This window comes from Rutidosis leptorrhynchoides, chromosome 4 (assembly GCF_046630445.1).
Source record: "Rutidosis leptorrhynchoides isolate AG116_Rl617_1_P2 chromosome 4, CSIRO_AGI_Rlap_v1, whole genome shotgun sequence".
NCBI lineage: Eukaryota > Viridiplantae > Streptophyta > Magnoliopsida > Asterales > Asteraceae > Rutidosis > Rutidosis leptorrhynchoides.
The window spans coordinates 124,132,174-124,146,231 of NC_092336.1; the positions used below are offsets into that span (position 1 = coordinate 124,132,174).

At 34.5% G+C, this 14,058-nt stretch overlaps 1 protein-coding gene across 1 annotated transcript; it reads right to left on the reverse strand.

Moving 5' to 3' along the window:
- Nucleotides 1-1,306: 1,306 nt before the first annotated feature.
- Nucleotides 1,307-3,009, reverse strand: LOC139840977 (cyclic dof factor 1-like). Its single transcript, XM_071831214.1, has 2 exons — nucleotides 2,833-3,009; nucleotides 1,307-2,275 (listed from the first exon to the last, which is right to left on the reverse strand). Exons 1-2 carry the CDS (start codon nucleotides 3,007-3,009, stop codon nucleotides 1,331-1,333), a joined length of 1,122 nt encoding a protein of 373 aa, XP_071687315.1. The 3' UTR covers nucleotides 1,307-1,330.
- Between the last annotated feature and the right edge of the window lie 11,049 nt (nucleotides 3,010-14,058).

Sequence of the window (14,058 nt, forward strand, 5' to 3'; positions counted from 1 at the left end):
AAAATAAGTCGTTTTGGCTCTTCCAAGTTAATTTATTAAACGACACCCACCCCTTAATTTCCACATTCGCCCCTTCATCCAGGGTTCAAACGGTATATTTCTCATTTCTTTAGGGGTATAAAATGTATTATTGTTATTTTTATTAAAGAACCAAAAATAAACTTCGCCCAAATTTTCAACGGGTCATTTCTTCCTACTTGCCGCGAGTTAAATTTTTACGCCGCCACCGTTCAATTTGAAATAATTTTACGAACACACAACTTTCTATACGCGAAAAGGAGGTTTTCTGGAAAACGCTACATTTTTTTGAAAAACGCAACATCTTTCGGGCTATCTTCCGTCCACAACACATCCGGAGCAAGGTGTTTTGCGATTCTGTAAATACATAATATTACGCTAAATATGAGTATGCAATCTGAAAGGCCCCGTAGCATCGCGCGGGCCAGTCCGCATCTAGTTAGTATATTATCAAGGGAAATTAACAAATTGCCATTTTTCAAAGTATATAACAAATACTCCACAATCTACCCAAATAAAAATTGTGAAAATGCCCCACAAAATCGCAAACTGCAAATTGCGGCCTGGTCTTTGCAGTTTGCGTATAATTGAGGAAATTTTAACTTTGATCGCGAAAAATACGCAAACCACTAATACAAGCCGGCAACCTCTAAAGATAAGATATCATCAGAAAAAGCAAACCTTTGTGGTTTGGCGTATACACAGGTCAAAGTAAATAATTTCTTCGAACATCAAAACATAACCAGGACACCGGCCGCAAATTGCGTTTACTTCCTACAGGATCATTTTAGCATACTTATGAACCATTTCACATTTTCACTAGAGGAACTCTTTATGTAATAGTAAAATAAATTGATCTGGTGGTCTGCATTTCTAGGATCCTAAAAGTAACTCCAAGTGCTCAATTGTTAATATCAAATTAATTGATGGATCTTGATCCAAAGAGTTTGTATCAATTTGTACAAGATTCATCTTTATATCTTTTATAATTTAATTTTTGTTTTTTCGCCAAAAGAAAAAAACAATATAGCCATACATTGCCTAGATTATTTTTTCTAAGTGAAGTTGCTAATTGAAATGAAGAACCTGTTGTGACAAAATTCATTGCTATGGATATACAGCTACTTCTTAGGGCGAAAAACTTATGTATTAAACATATCAGAAACAGAAAGATTGCAACATCCTAAAATTCCTTCCATCACATATATTGTACTATTTCTATCTTAAACAAAGTTACAAAAGAGAAACCAAACCTCTATAATCTGTACGAAAATCTAAATAACCAAGTGATCAACTCAAGATCGATAAACGATTATATATACACTCTTTCTTGAAAGCATAATGACCTAGAAAACGCAGCAGGATTTGCCTGCAAAACTAAATGTTGCTTGATATTTTCATCTTTTGGTTGAAAGGCCTTAAACATCCCTCTAGTACTAATATTTTCGTTCATGATTCCAAGTGTTGACCAAATAGAACTCTTTGCAGCTTCATCAGGATCATCAATTCTAAGAGTCTTTGGAGTCAAAATCGAATTTTTCTTTCTCGATGGCTCTTCAGAACCATTTAATGTTACCGTTTCCCCGTCTCTTGAACGTTTTCCCAATACAAACGAGTCCATATCGATTTGTGTAGATGATGATGATGATACAGGTAACCAAGGAATATAATTCCAATAAGGCGAAGGGTATATTGACATTGGAACAGGAATATTAGCTGAATTCAACGGATTATAAGACCAAGTAACACCTGGTATACAAGGTACAAAATGAGAACGAAATCCATTTTCATCTTGCGGTTTCTCGACTACTGAATTAGATGTTGTTATTGTAGATCCACTTGAGCATTCGTCAACGTTCTCTTTATCTGTACAAGAAACTGCAGTATCAACACGTGGTAAATTGGACCCAAATGAAACGAGTCTGGGAAGGACATTGTGATCAATCTGAGATGTTGGATTCTTGTTTTTTCGGCGACCCGATCCAACAGCCATGCTTCTCATAGTGCCGCCTGCAGTCCAGTACCGTTGACAACTCTTACAATAATGACGTGGCTGCTTGACGTTGTAATTGTTATAATAACAGAATTTTGTGTCCATGCTATTACAACGAGGACACGGAAGAAGTTTATCGGGCTTTTTAAGTTGCAAATTCGTTGCATCCTGTTCTGTTTCAGTTGTTGCAGAATTATTGTCTTCAGTAGTGATAGATGTATTAGGTTTTGCGTCTTCCTTCTGATAAGACTCACACTCTTGATTCTGTATATGCAAAACATATTTATTTATAATTAAATAAGCATAATTATAAGCATTAAACATTAAAGGAAAAAAATTCATGAATTAGAAACTGCAGCTCATAAATTTCATCATGAATTCGCAAGGTTATGAATACGAAATAATAATATACTAATACTAATACTAATACTAATTGGAGTAATTAGTAATTACTTTTTTTTTTTTTATGAATGATTCGAAAAAAGAGAGTAATTTTAATATAAAGTACAGCTCGTGACACCAAAAAATTAGGGCTAAATCAATTTCTTTGATTGAAAACACAATAATAATCAATCGATTTAAAAACTTAGAGCAAAATTAAGCCATAACATATAAAAATCTATATAATTCCATAATCAACAAATACTGAAAGATGAATTACATTACATGAATATAAACTGATATCACATAAGTTGAGTTTCATGAAAATTAATTAACGCAATCGTGTTCAGAAACATACATGATTTAAATCGATCGAGTGTATATATGAATTTGATTATATATGATCTATATTATACATAAAGCAAACGTAGTATGCATACCTCCTGTTGCAAGTGTTGATTATTGTATGTGCTATCCGGTTGGAAGGCATGAACGATATCGTAAGCTGCAGCCTGTTGTTCATGATGACGACATTCTCCGGTGGAGGTGACGGTAGGATTAGTTTTCGTTTGGCAGCTTATGCTCTTGCCAAACAGTCTGATGCCAGTAGCTTCCATCAATTTTAACTTTCTGGTCACAGGTGGTTGCCGGCCGGTGTATTGAATTCAAATGTGAAAGTACAAATAAAGTGTAAAAGGTACAAGTAGCGAGTGTTGTTGGCAGATGTTAGCAGTATGGAAGGACCAGGGCCTCTCTTTTATAAGCAAGTAAAACTAAACAATTACAATTATTATTACTGACACTACTCGCAATTAGATTACATTACATAAATTAAGAAAACATATAATAACAATTAATTATATAGTTTTGGTTTTTTGTGCCAAAAAAATTATATTTAATTAATATATGCGGAGTATACATTAAACTTTTATTTTAATTAGTTTTTATTATAAATCATTTTATTTTATTTAGAAGTATTATAAGACCACTCCCAACCATGACGCCGTCATGGGCACTTCCTCAGCGCCACATCAGCTTTCTCTCTCCTCTTTTTTCACCACTTCCTCTCATAACACTCCCATAACACACCATTGCCAACCATGACGCCGTCATCAAAATTTAATATTTTTAATGTTATTATTATTATTATTCAATTATTATTATTATTATTCAGTATTATTATTAATATTTTTATAAATAACTAAAAAATATACGATTGTTTTGAACTGCACTTTTATTAAACACGAGGGTTACGGTTACAATTTTTCAAAACAAGAAAAAAACTACATAATTAAAAACACACAAACACAACTACGATAAACAAGAAATACTACTCCTCGTCGTCGGAGTCGGCAAACGCTTTTAGGTATTTCTTGGTGATTCTTGTTCGAGCTCTCATTACCAAATTGCGTTGTTCCTCCGTCAAGTCGGGTGCACACGATTGGGTAAGAAAAGACAAATTATCCAACATATCACGGGTCTCGGTCGCATCGTATATGCGATCCATTGCCCGCTTCGTAGCGTTGGCGGTTTGAATCATATGTGAACGAGCTTCGTTGGAGGACAATTGCGAGGCCGCATCGGACGAACCCGAACTCCTTTGACTCTTGGTGCTCGCACGACCCGGTGGACGACGTAAAGGCACCTCGTGAAATAAGTTTTCAAATTGACGCGGATCCGCACTCGCACCCGCACCTTCGACCCCACCCGAACCTTCACCCGGTCCACTCACGAGAGGCGGAGGAACTTCAGGCACTTTACGCTTCGGAACGACACCCTCGAATGTCAAGAATTTGGGACAATCCTTGAGAACTTGCCACGCGTTTTCGTACAGAAAGTTTCGACCAGTTTGTTCCTTAAACGCGTGGCGGGCTGAACTCACAATATCAGACATATTGTTCCCACTTTGCCAATATTTTTCAAGCTTTGTGTACTGCCCGATAAATATTTTGATGTCTTTCGACATCTTGCTCCATTTACCCGTCAACTGATCGGCTCGGCGCTTCTCTTTGACTTGGGCATTGTAGGTTTCTCGAATATAACCCCAAAACGATTCTTTCGTTTGACCCGTACCCGTTAACTCCGAGGACTGCATCCACACCTTCGCCAAAATAACACTTTCCGCGTCCGTCCATGCCACCTTCTTGCACCGAACTGTCTTTTTCCCTTTACCCCTCGGGTCACTTTCACCTTCGTCTTCAACTACAAGGTCTTCGGGTTGGGTTTCGGGGACAGCTTCAACATGTTCCTCGGATTCGGAATCCGTAGGAATTTGAGTAGGAATTTGACTTTGGAAGATTGGTTGTCGAATGACTCGATGAGTTTGTTGTGGTATAATTTGTTGTTGTGGAATATAGAATTGTTGATAGGGTGGAGTTTGGTATTGGTGTTGGTGATGATAAAATAGTTGTTGTGGTGATGGAGTAAAAATTGGTGAAGATGATGCGTATTTGGCGAATCCCATGTCTTGAGCCGGATTCGAAGATGACCCGGACGGTGATTTGTTAGTCATTTGGGTGTCAAGCAAGGTTTGAAAAAATTGATTGCTTCGTTGCGTGTCGTTAAATTCTTCGGTTGGTATGTTTTGGTTTTTCTTTGAGGATTTTTTAGGCATGATTGATGATTTTGAAAGTGAGAGTTTAAATGATGAGAGTGTTGTGTGTGTTTGAGGTAGTTTAAATGTTGAAAAAGATGTAAGTTAATTGTTGAAAATGAGGTAGTTTATATAGAGTTTGTGGATGAAATTTGAAAGAAAAAAAAAATATAACATCACATTTAAACCCCAACGGGTATCTGCATACAAGGAAACAAAAAAAAAACGGGCATTTTGACCAAATTTTATTATTATTTTTTTTTAAAATTCGTTAGTATAAAAATAAAATAAAATAAATAAATCAAATAATGTTAATGAGTAACATAAAAAAATCTGGAATAAAAACTTGAAATATTCAACTACCTTTTATAATGGGGTCCCACATATATTATATAAATATAAATATTAATTATTTAAGTAATATAAATATAAAATAAAATAAAAACACACCACCCACTTCATCTTCTTCTTCCCCTTTTTAACCCATTCCTTCAACCCTCCATTTTTGTTTAAAAAAAAAATCAACTGCAGGTTGCAAGTGTAAAAAATAAATGGAAATACACTGGAAAATTACAAATACACTTGAAAAAGGTCCACGATTACGCCCTCCTCCTCGTGGTTTTGAAGAAATTTTTCAGGGCGACAAGCTGCAGGGCGATCGAGGAAGTGGCCAGGGCGGCACAATGCCATCGGCGCCCTCGAGGGCATGGCCGGATGGCGGGCTGAGTACGTACCGTTGGGAGTGGTCTAAGTAATTTGATAAAGTTGGCATACAATTTAAAAATCAATTTTTATTTGAACAGAAACTATAATAAAAAGGAAAGTTAAACAAAATGCTCCTTTTTTTTTTAACAAAATATAATTATTTGTTAGAAAACATTATTGTTAAAATGAACTCTCAAATCACAATTCTTTTTTCAATTTGTGATTTGCATATGCGCAGATTGCTTTTACAAATGGGTGAACGAATTTTCATCGCGACCGGTAATTTTGCAAGGTCATATATTTTGATTCGTAATTACGATTTAGTCTCCTCTTTTTACAAATGTATTTTTTCGACATCTATCTATTTATACTAAAATCGAAGTCCCAAATTTTATTTCGAAATGTACAAATGAACCATTTATTTTCTAAACTGGTAGAAGAGTTTAATATACTCTTACTAAGCATAAGTGATAAACTTAGTAATATTATAATACTTATAAAACTTATTTGCCTTTCAAAAAAAAAAAAAAAAGTGATAAACTTAGTGAATTATAAATTAGAATGTTCTATAACAAATTATGAGGAATATTCATTTGAGTCCATAAATTAAGTTGAGATTCAAGGGACCAATGAGAGCGCGACAAGTGTCGCGAAAATCACATGTAATTGGAAAAAAAATTCAAAAAATTTTTTCAAAAAATTTTTTTTTTTAATTTTTTTTCGAATTTTTTTTAATTTTTTTTAATTTTTTTTTTTTTTTACAATCACATGTGATTTACCTGCACAATCACATGTGATTGAATTGTACAATCACATGTGATTGGATTTGCCATGCATAATCACATGTGATTGGGTTTACAATCACATGTGATTGACATGCATAATCACATATGATTTAAAAAAAAATAATTCGAAAAAAAAGTTTGAAAAAAAAATTTCGAAAAAAAAAAATTTCAAAAAAAAACAAATTTTCGAATTTTTTTTTCCTCAATCACATGTGATTTTCGCGCCACATGTCGCGTTCTTATTGGTTCCCTTGTTTTCAAGCAAATTTATGGATGCAAGTGATTATAACTCAACAAATTATAGGTGGTTAAAGTACATTTAAAAGTTAAATCAACTAAAAATGTAAAAAATGAAGATCTTCAAGGAAAAAATACGACTTTTCAAAGTTTGCAAGAATCTTATCACGTCCCATTCGCTAACCAGCTAATCGCAACTTAGATACTCAAATCAAAGATATACTGTATGTTATTTTTAAAATCAATATAACACTTAATATTTAATATTGTACTACGTATTACTTATAACATCACACTTTTGTCACGTAGTGTTTTTCATTATCAAACAATTAAATGGGTAATGGTATAAAATTGTATGGTTAGTAGCCGGTCTCAACCATTACACTAATCTTTATTAGGATAACAATTTCCTTTTAATGACATTCTGAGGACAAAATTAATCCCAACTATCATACTTTTATTCAAAAAATTGAGACTTGCTATAGTACTTAAATAATGCATTGTATTAATGCAAAATGTACAAATCAATCACACGTTCGTCTGCAATATGTTTCAAATCACGAGAACAAAGGCAAGTTTGGATGTCAAGACTATGGCACGTTGGTGCCAACTATGTCCTAGCCATCACATTGTATCACAAATGGATATCAGACTTTTATCACAAAGGGATGAGAGTGGTACCACACATTCAAGTAACCTCTTCGCAAAACAACAATCGAATCCAAGAAACACACTCATTTTTTTTCTCTGACTCGGGACTCGAGATATTTTAATCCCACTTCTCACGCTCCTCTACCACCCTGCACCTCCCTCCTCAGCCACTCTCCACCACCTTAAACTATCATCCACCTCTCTCCTCAGACACACAACTACCTTTTTCTCTATACTTTTCAAATTCTCACTTCCATCGTTGCCCTAATTTTCCCGACGCTCCACATTTTCTTGTAGCCGCCTTCTTCCTTCATTCTCATCGATCTCAAGGTTGTTTTGTAGCCGGTGGTGCCCTTCGTTCTCCCACCACCGGCATCTCGACGATGCTCGGTTTGTTGGTCGCCATGTCTTGGCTTTGCCACGGTAGAGTCTCGTTGCCGGTGGTGGTCGGAGGTGTGGTTCTTGTTTATCGATTTATTGGTCGACTTTGCTCGCCTTTTGGTTTTCAAGGTTGTGACAACCTTGCTATTTCCATTAAGTTTTGTTAACTGTCCGTTAAGTTATTTAACTTTGCTTACTTTGGTTTTGCGTATTTAATCGAATTAAATGCATACTTGATTTCATGATAAACTACTATATTTAATATATGATTATATTAGCCGGAAAACCTATTTCATGTTTTCAAATACTGAGAAAACGATACGGTTTTGAAAACTGCAACAGAGGTCTCACAAGACTGCGAAACGTTCGATTTTTGATAAAATAATTATTTTTAATAATTATTCACTTTAATAAAAACTTAATTAATTTATTATTTATTTAATGAATAAATCTCGGTGGATTGTGTTTTAACGACCGGTTAACATTCGAGAACACGGTACGGTTAACGACACTCGAAACGGATCACTGAAAGCACACTAGTAAGCAAAACGGGTCCATGGACTACCCCCCCCCCCCCCCCCCCCCCCCCAATTTAACCCCTTTAGTGGACTTGTTTTGGACTAAGTAGTGTATTAGTGGTCTTTTAATGAAGCCCTAACCTAATATATCTAGTAAACAACACTATAGCCCACATTCACAAACCCTTACCAGTCGACAGTTTCTCCTTCTCCATGCCTTTACCATCATTACCATCATAACACCACTCAAAACTCAAAATTAGACAAAATCTTGAACATAAACGTTGTTCTACGCGTCGTTCTACATCTAGTAACGTCTATTGATTGCTCGATTAAGGTATATTTGCAAACCCTAGATATTTAAATCCGATTTTTATTGTTTTTTGTATGGTCTAGATGTTCTATTCCTCGATTGGTTGTATTTGTACGCGTAATTGGTCGTTATAATATCCGGATTGCATGCTAGGGTTTAATCACTGTAACGACCCGGAAATTTCCGACCAAATTTAAACTCTAATCTCTATATGGTTCCGACACGATAAGCAAAAACCCTAAAGTTGACCCGCACTTTTTCGATCGTTCTATACTTATAAGATTAATATTTACATAAATTAAACCTTACCAACATGATAAGCAATCCAAATTGTTGAGTCTTATGTTTTCGAAAAGAGTTTTACACAACGTTTGACCGTCTAGTTTGACCGATGATATCACGAACTATACAATATATGATAATTATACGTTTGTGTATATATATATGTATATATACATATTTAACATGATCTAAGAATGTTTTAATATCTCATTTTGTATTAATAACAATAAGTTATAAGTATATTTTGAAACTACTAACTTAAGTTTTCAAAACGATAACCATACGTAACGTTATTTGACTTAAATACTTATGACCTATAATGTTTATACATATATCGTATAAGTAATGTATTTAATCACTTTTAAAGACTTAAATACATAAAACAATATAAGTATATTTACAAAAGATAGCTATATTTGAATCCTCGTTCCGTTTTCTCAAAGATTTCTATACGTATACCTAGGGTATATGTACCCGTATCATACGCAGCTTCTAGATGTATTTACTATTGGTATATACCAATAAAAATCTGCTCCTTAGCAGCCTTAAATGATTAAGAAACATGTGGAACCAACCATTTGTCAAGTAGCATGAATTATTTAGCAAGAAAACAAAGTTAGGTATTTTTTTTTCCTTTATAACCTAAAAACGTTTTTATGCATGCACACCATTTCTTCACCCCATTTTCTTATACTTACACTTCCATTTCTCTCTCAAAATACTCTTAACTTCATACTTGATCATCTCCAAGCATTTTCCCCATCATTTAGCTTCAAAAACCTTACTTAAACACCATAAGAAAACCATACAAAAACACTTCAAGAAATCCTTCCAAGAACACAAACTTACTTCCAATCTTTCATCCAATTCCATCACCCTTTTGGTTCTAGCTTTTTACTCCTCTTTTACAGAAACCTTGTCCAAGGAACTTGAGGTAGTATCTATGTTCATAACCTTATTCGATTCATATATATATAGCTATCATATTTTGTGGTATACAATTTTAACAACAAGAACATAGTTTGAAAGTTTTCAAACTTGTTTGCAAACTAAATAGATCCTTCTAACTTAACTTTTAAAATACTTCAAGACCTGTAATATAACTTAAATATATGCTAACTTAACAAGGTATAACTTGGTTTTTCAAAGAATATCTTAAAAACTGTTTTTACGACGTCGGAGTGTAACCGGGGACTGTTTTGGGTTGGATAATTAAAAACTATCTTAAACTTTGAATTGGAGGTTTATGTTCTGGAAAAATGATTTTTACTATAAATATGTTAACACATAGAAATTTCATGATTTAATTCAAAGTATAAGTATTTTTAGAAAAATGGTCATTAAGTGTTATTTTTTTGTAACAAAAATGTTTAACTTCATAAGTTTCACTAAAGTTTCACCTATGCCGTGTGATTTTGAATACAAACCAAGGTATTTTCAGTTCATAGTCTTAAAGAGGGACTCGATCCAAGGAGATGGCAAGTTGAATCAACGAAAACGGATTTGTAACGAATAAACTATGACCGAAACAAAATTGGTTATCCTAGACTTGTTTAACTTCGGGATTAATTGGAAAAAATTAAATAAATCACATATTTCTAAGATAACATGATATTTTATATATATGTACTTATAATTCAATTTTATATGGTTCAGGATCACCCGTAAACAACACGAGAAGATTAATCATAAGATCCCATGTTTGTACGCAACACGTCATTTGACAACACCGGTACTTTATGTACGCAACACGTCATTTGACAACACCGGTACCGTGGGTCAAGATTAATCTCGACCAATACATATACGATGGGGTTTTATTTATTTCATTGGGGGTTTTATTTATTTCATTGCGGGTATATTAAACATCTAAAAATGAACCATTAAAATTGAATTACTAACAACGAGCTGCTAACTACGGACTAAGGAATTATTCAAAGTATTAAAAGTATAACAAGTATATATATGTGACGTTTGTTTAAAAAGAAAAGGTATTGATATATTATATATGGATAGGTTCGTGATATCAACCGGAGACAAAGTCAAATTATATATATCTTCAAGACGAAAGTGAGTATATAGTCCCACTTTTAAACTCTAAATATTTCGGGATGAGAATACATGTATTTTATGTTTTACGTTATGGACACAAGTAACTGAAAAATATATTCTACGTTGAGTTGTACCACTGGCATACTTCCCTGTAGCTTGGTAACTAATATTTACAGCGGTATTGTAAACGCGAATCCTGTTGATAGATCTATCGGGCCTGACAACCCCAACCGGACTGGACGACCAGTATTCAACGGTTGCACAGTACTTCGTTTCGTGACTACACTTGGTACAGTGTAGTAAGATTTCATATTAAAGGGAATATGCGACGTGATTAATTGTTAAGTATGGTTACCAAGTGCTCAACCACTTAGAATATTTTTATTAAAATGTTTATATATGAAATCTTGTGGTCTATATTTATATCGCTGTCGACATTAAACCTATATCTCACCAACTTTATGTTGACATTTTAAAGCATGTTATTCTCAGGTATGAATTAAGTCTTCCGCTGTGCATTATCTCGTACTAAGGATACTACTTGAGGCCATTAAGGACTTATATCATAAGGCGTTGCATTCGAGTCATTGAAGTTCATAGAGACTATTATTAAGTAAATGGCGGTTTAGGTCATTTGAATATTATTAAATGTCAGGCGAATATTTCAATTATGGATGTAACTATAGATTGTCTTTTAAGAATAAATGCAACGTTTGTAAGATGTATCATATAGAGGGCAAGTACCTCGCAATGTTATCAACTATTGTAATTCGTTTGTAATCAATATGGACAACGTCCGGATGATTAGTTTCGGATCCTTTCAGTTGGTATCAGAGCGTTGGTCTTAGCGAACCAGGCCTTGCATTAGTGTGTCTAACTAGTAGTTGTTAGGATACATTAAGTGAGTCTGGACTTTGACCGTGTCTGCCTGTCAAAAGTTTTGCTTATCAATCCTAGTCGGAAATCATCTGCTTATCATTCTTAGGGAACTGCCTGCTTATCATTCTTAAGTCTAGACACGTCTTACTGCATTTAGTGCATCGATAGTGTATAGACAAAATTCATATCCTAGCGTATCTGTTACTATAGACATTGCCTGACGTATTTCAAAGATTCTCCGTAATTCATGGGATTTTGATATTATATATACATATGTAAATTATGTATTGAAGAGTACCAAACCCAACTCCTATAATCTATTCCAAACCAAAAATTCATTTCTCCGACCATACAAGATGGATTCTTCATCCAGCTCAAATTCCTCCGACTTCGATAGCTTCGCCGATATGGATTTCCATTCGAGCTCCGAGAACAGCGTTACCGGAATGGATCAACCAATTTCCCATCATTTATTCTGGATGAATTGGGGATGGGTTCGTAATATACTAAATTTATGGAGGCAAGAAGAAGGTGATCCATTCCATCCACCAAATTGTCCTCTTAACGATGAACCTGAAGCACTTACCGGCGAACCTATTCGAAACACCATTTTCTCGCTCATTTCTAGAGTATCTCGTCATGATTACATACTATCCCATATTTCAAATCTTGTTCATTCGCTCGTTCCAACCGTCAATCATCCCGGTATAATAGAAGAAGTCAACGAACTCCGTGCTCGGGTAGTGGTTTTGGAGAATATGGTGCGAAGGTTACAAACACCAACAGCAGCACCAGCAGCATAATCTGTACTACCATCGTCAACGCCGACAGTACCTTTATCACCCCAATCACAACCGCGCCTTAAATCTCAACATCACAATCTGTATCTCGAATATCAACATCACACGACTCAATATCTGTACTTCGAGTATGATCTTCGTTCTATATATCGTTCTACATCGATTATCTTCGCTTTACGTATCGTATGACGATTATGTAATTTCTAAAGTCTTAGAGATTATGTAACCTAGAATTAACGATAAATCAAATGAGTTTAATATCTTATTGACTCATTAAATCTATGATTATCTCTGAAGAAAATATATATGCAAGTATATTTTCATAAAGATAGTAATTAAAAATTCCTTCGTACAAACTATTAATGATGAAAATATTTTAACGGGTGGGTAGTACCCGAGGAATATTTAGAATTCACATTAATAAGTTATATTGTACATTCTTGAATCTGATTCAACGGTTATCTATTATCTTACTTACAACCACCGATATTCGTATCCGCTCACCCCAGAATAACCATTTTCAATCAAATTTCATATACGGATTTTGACCTACCAGAATCCAACAAGTGGCATAAAGAAGAAAACATTGGACAAAATAAAAAAAATTGTTAGAAACACACGATTTAACTAATTAAAAATCTATTAAGGATTCCACGCTAACTGTTCCGGCTAACTCTGGACAATTAAAATGAATTAAAATGTTGATTGTAACATATGAAGCTAAACAATTCTTCAAGCATGCCACTTGATTTTATCTTAAACCTCATTCGTAACTTGACGATTACAATTCGCATTCAAATCCTTTCATGATTCCTGAAAACACCTCGACCGAGAAGTTGAACCCGCCGCACCTTGCCTACGGAATGAAGATTTATACATACAGTTATACACCTGAAGAACTCTCGAACCCAAATTCATAATTTAACACATAACGTATTGAATCCTTTGCCATTTATTAGCAAGAACAACCCTACAATTCCTTTTCAAGAAGCTAATTTTGTCACAGCTCCACTTCGACTTTTCAGTGAGATTATTTCTATTATAATCATGATATTTATACCTTGTCCTTTCGCCGTCATTACCGGAAAACCTTTTATATCCCTCGACAACATCAACAGGTGCACCAGCAGATCGTTATCCTTTTGGCGAAATCAACAATCAGTATTTTGAAAATCTCGCGGAACTTCTTCCATCATATCTATAATGTCTATCCCTAAGAATTTCATAATCTGAACGTGAAGTTTCTGAAAAACACCCGGGACTATGAAATAGTTCTTGAAATGCTAACGAAGCAGCAAAAACTGTAAACGACTTTAACGGTCAAAAGTTTGATGACAAAGAATAGTAAGGTGGTAAAGCTGAAAAAAAAAAAGTTTGGAACTAGAAAACGGATGAAGCAAAGTATGAAAGAGGCTGTGGATAAATCACAGGGACTGAACCTGCTCTCAAAGAATACAAACGATTCCGTAC

Excerpts from the sequence above, each read along its gene's own strand:
- LOC139840977 (XM_071831214.1), bottom strand. The coding sequence starts at position 3,009 with ATGGAAGCTACTGGCATCAGACTGTTTGGCAAGAGCATAAGCTGCCAA. Across the intron at positions 2,276-2,832 it reads ATCAACACTTGCAACAGGAG|AATCAAGAGTGTGAGTCTTA; the intron begins GTATGCATACTA and ends TTGCATATACAG.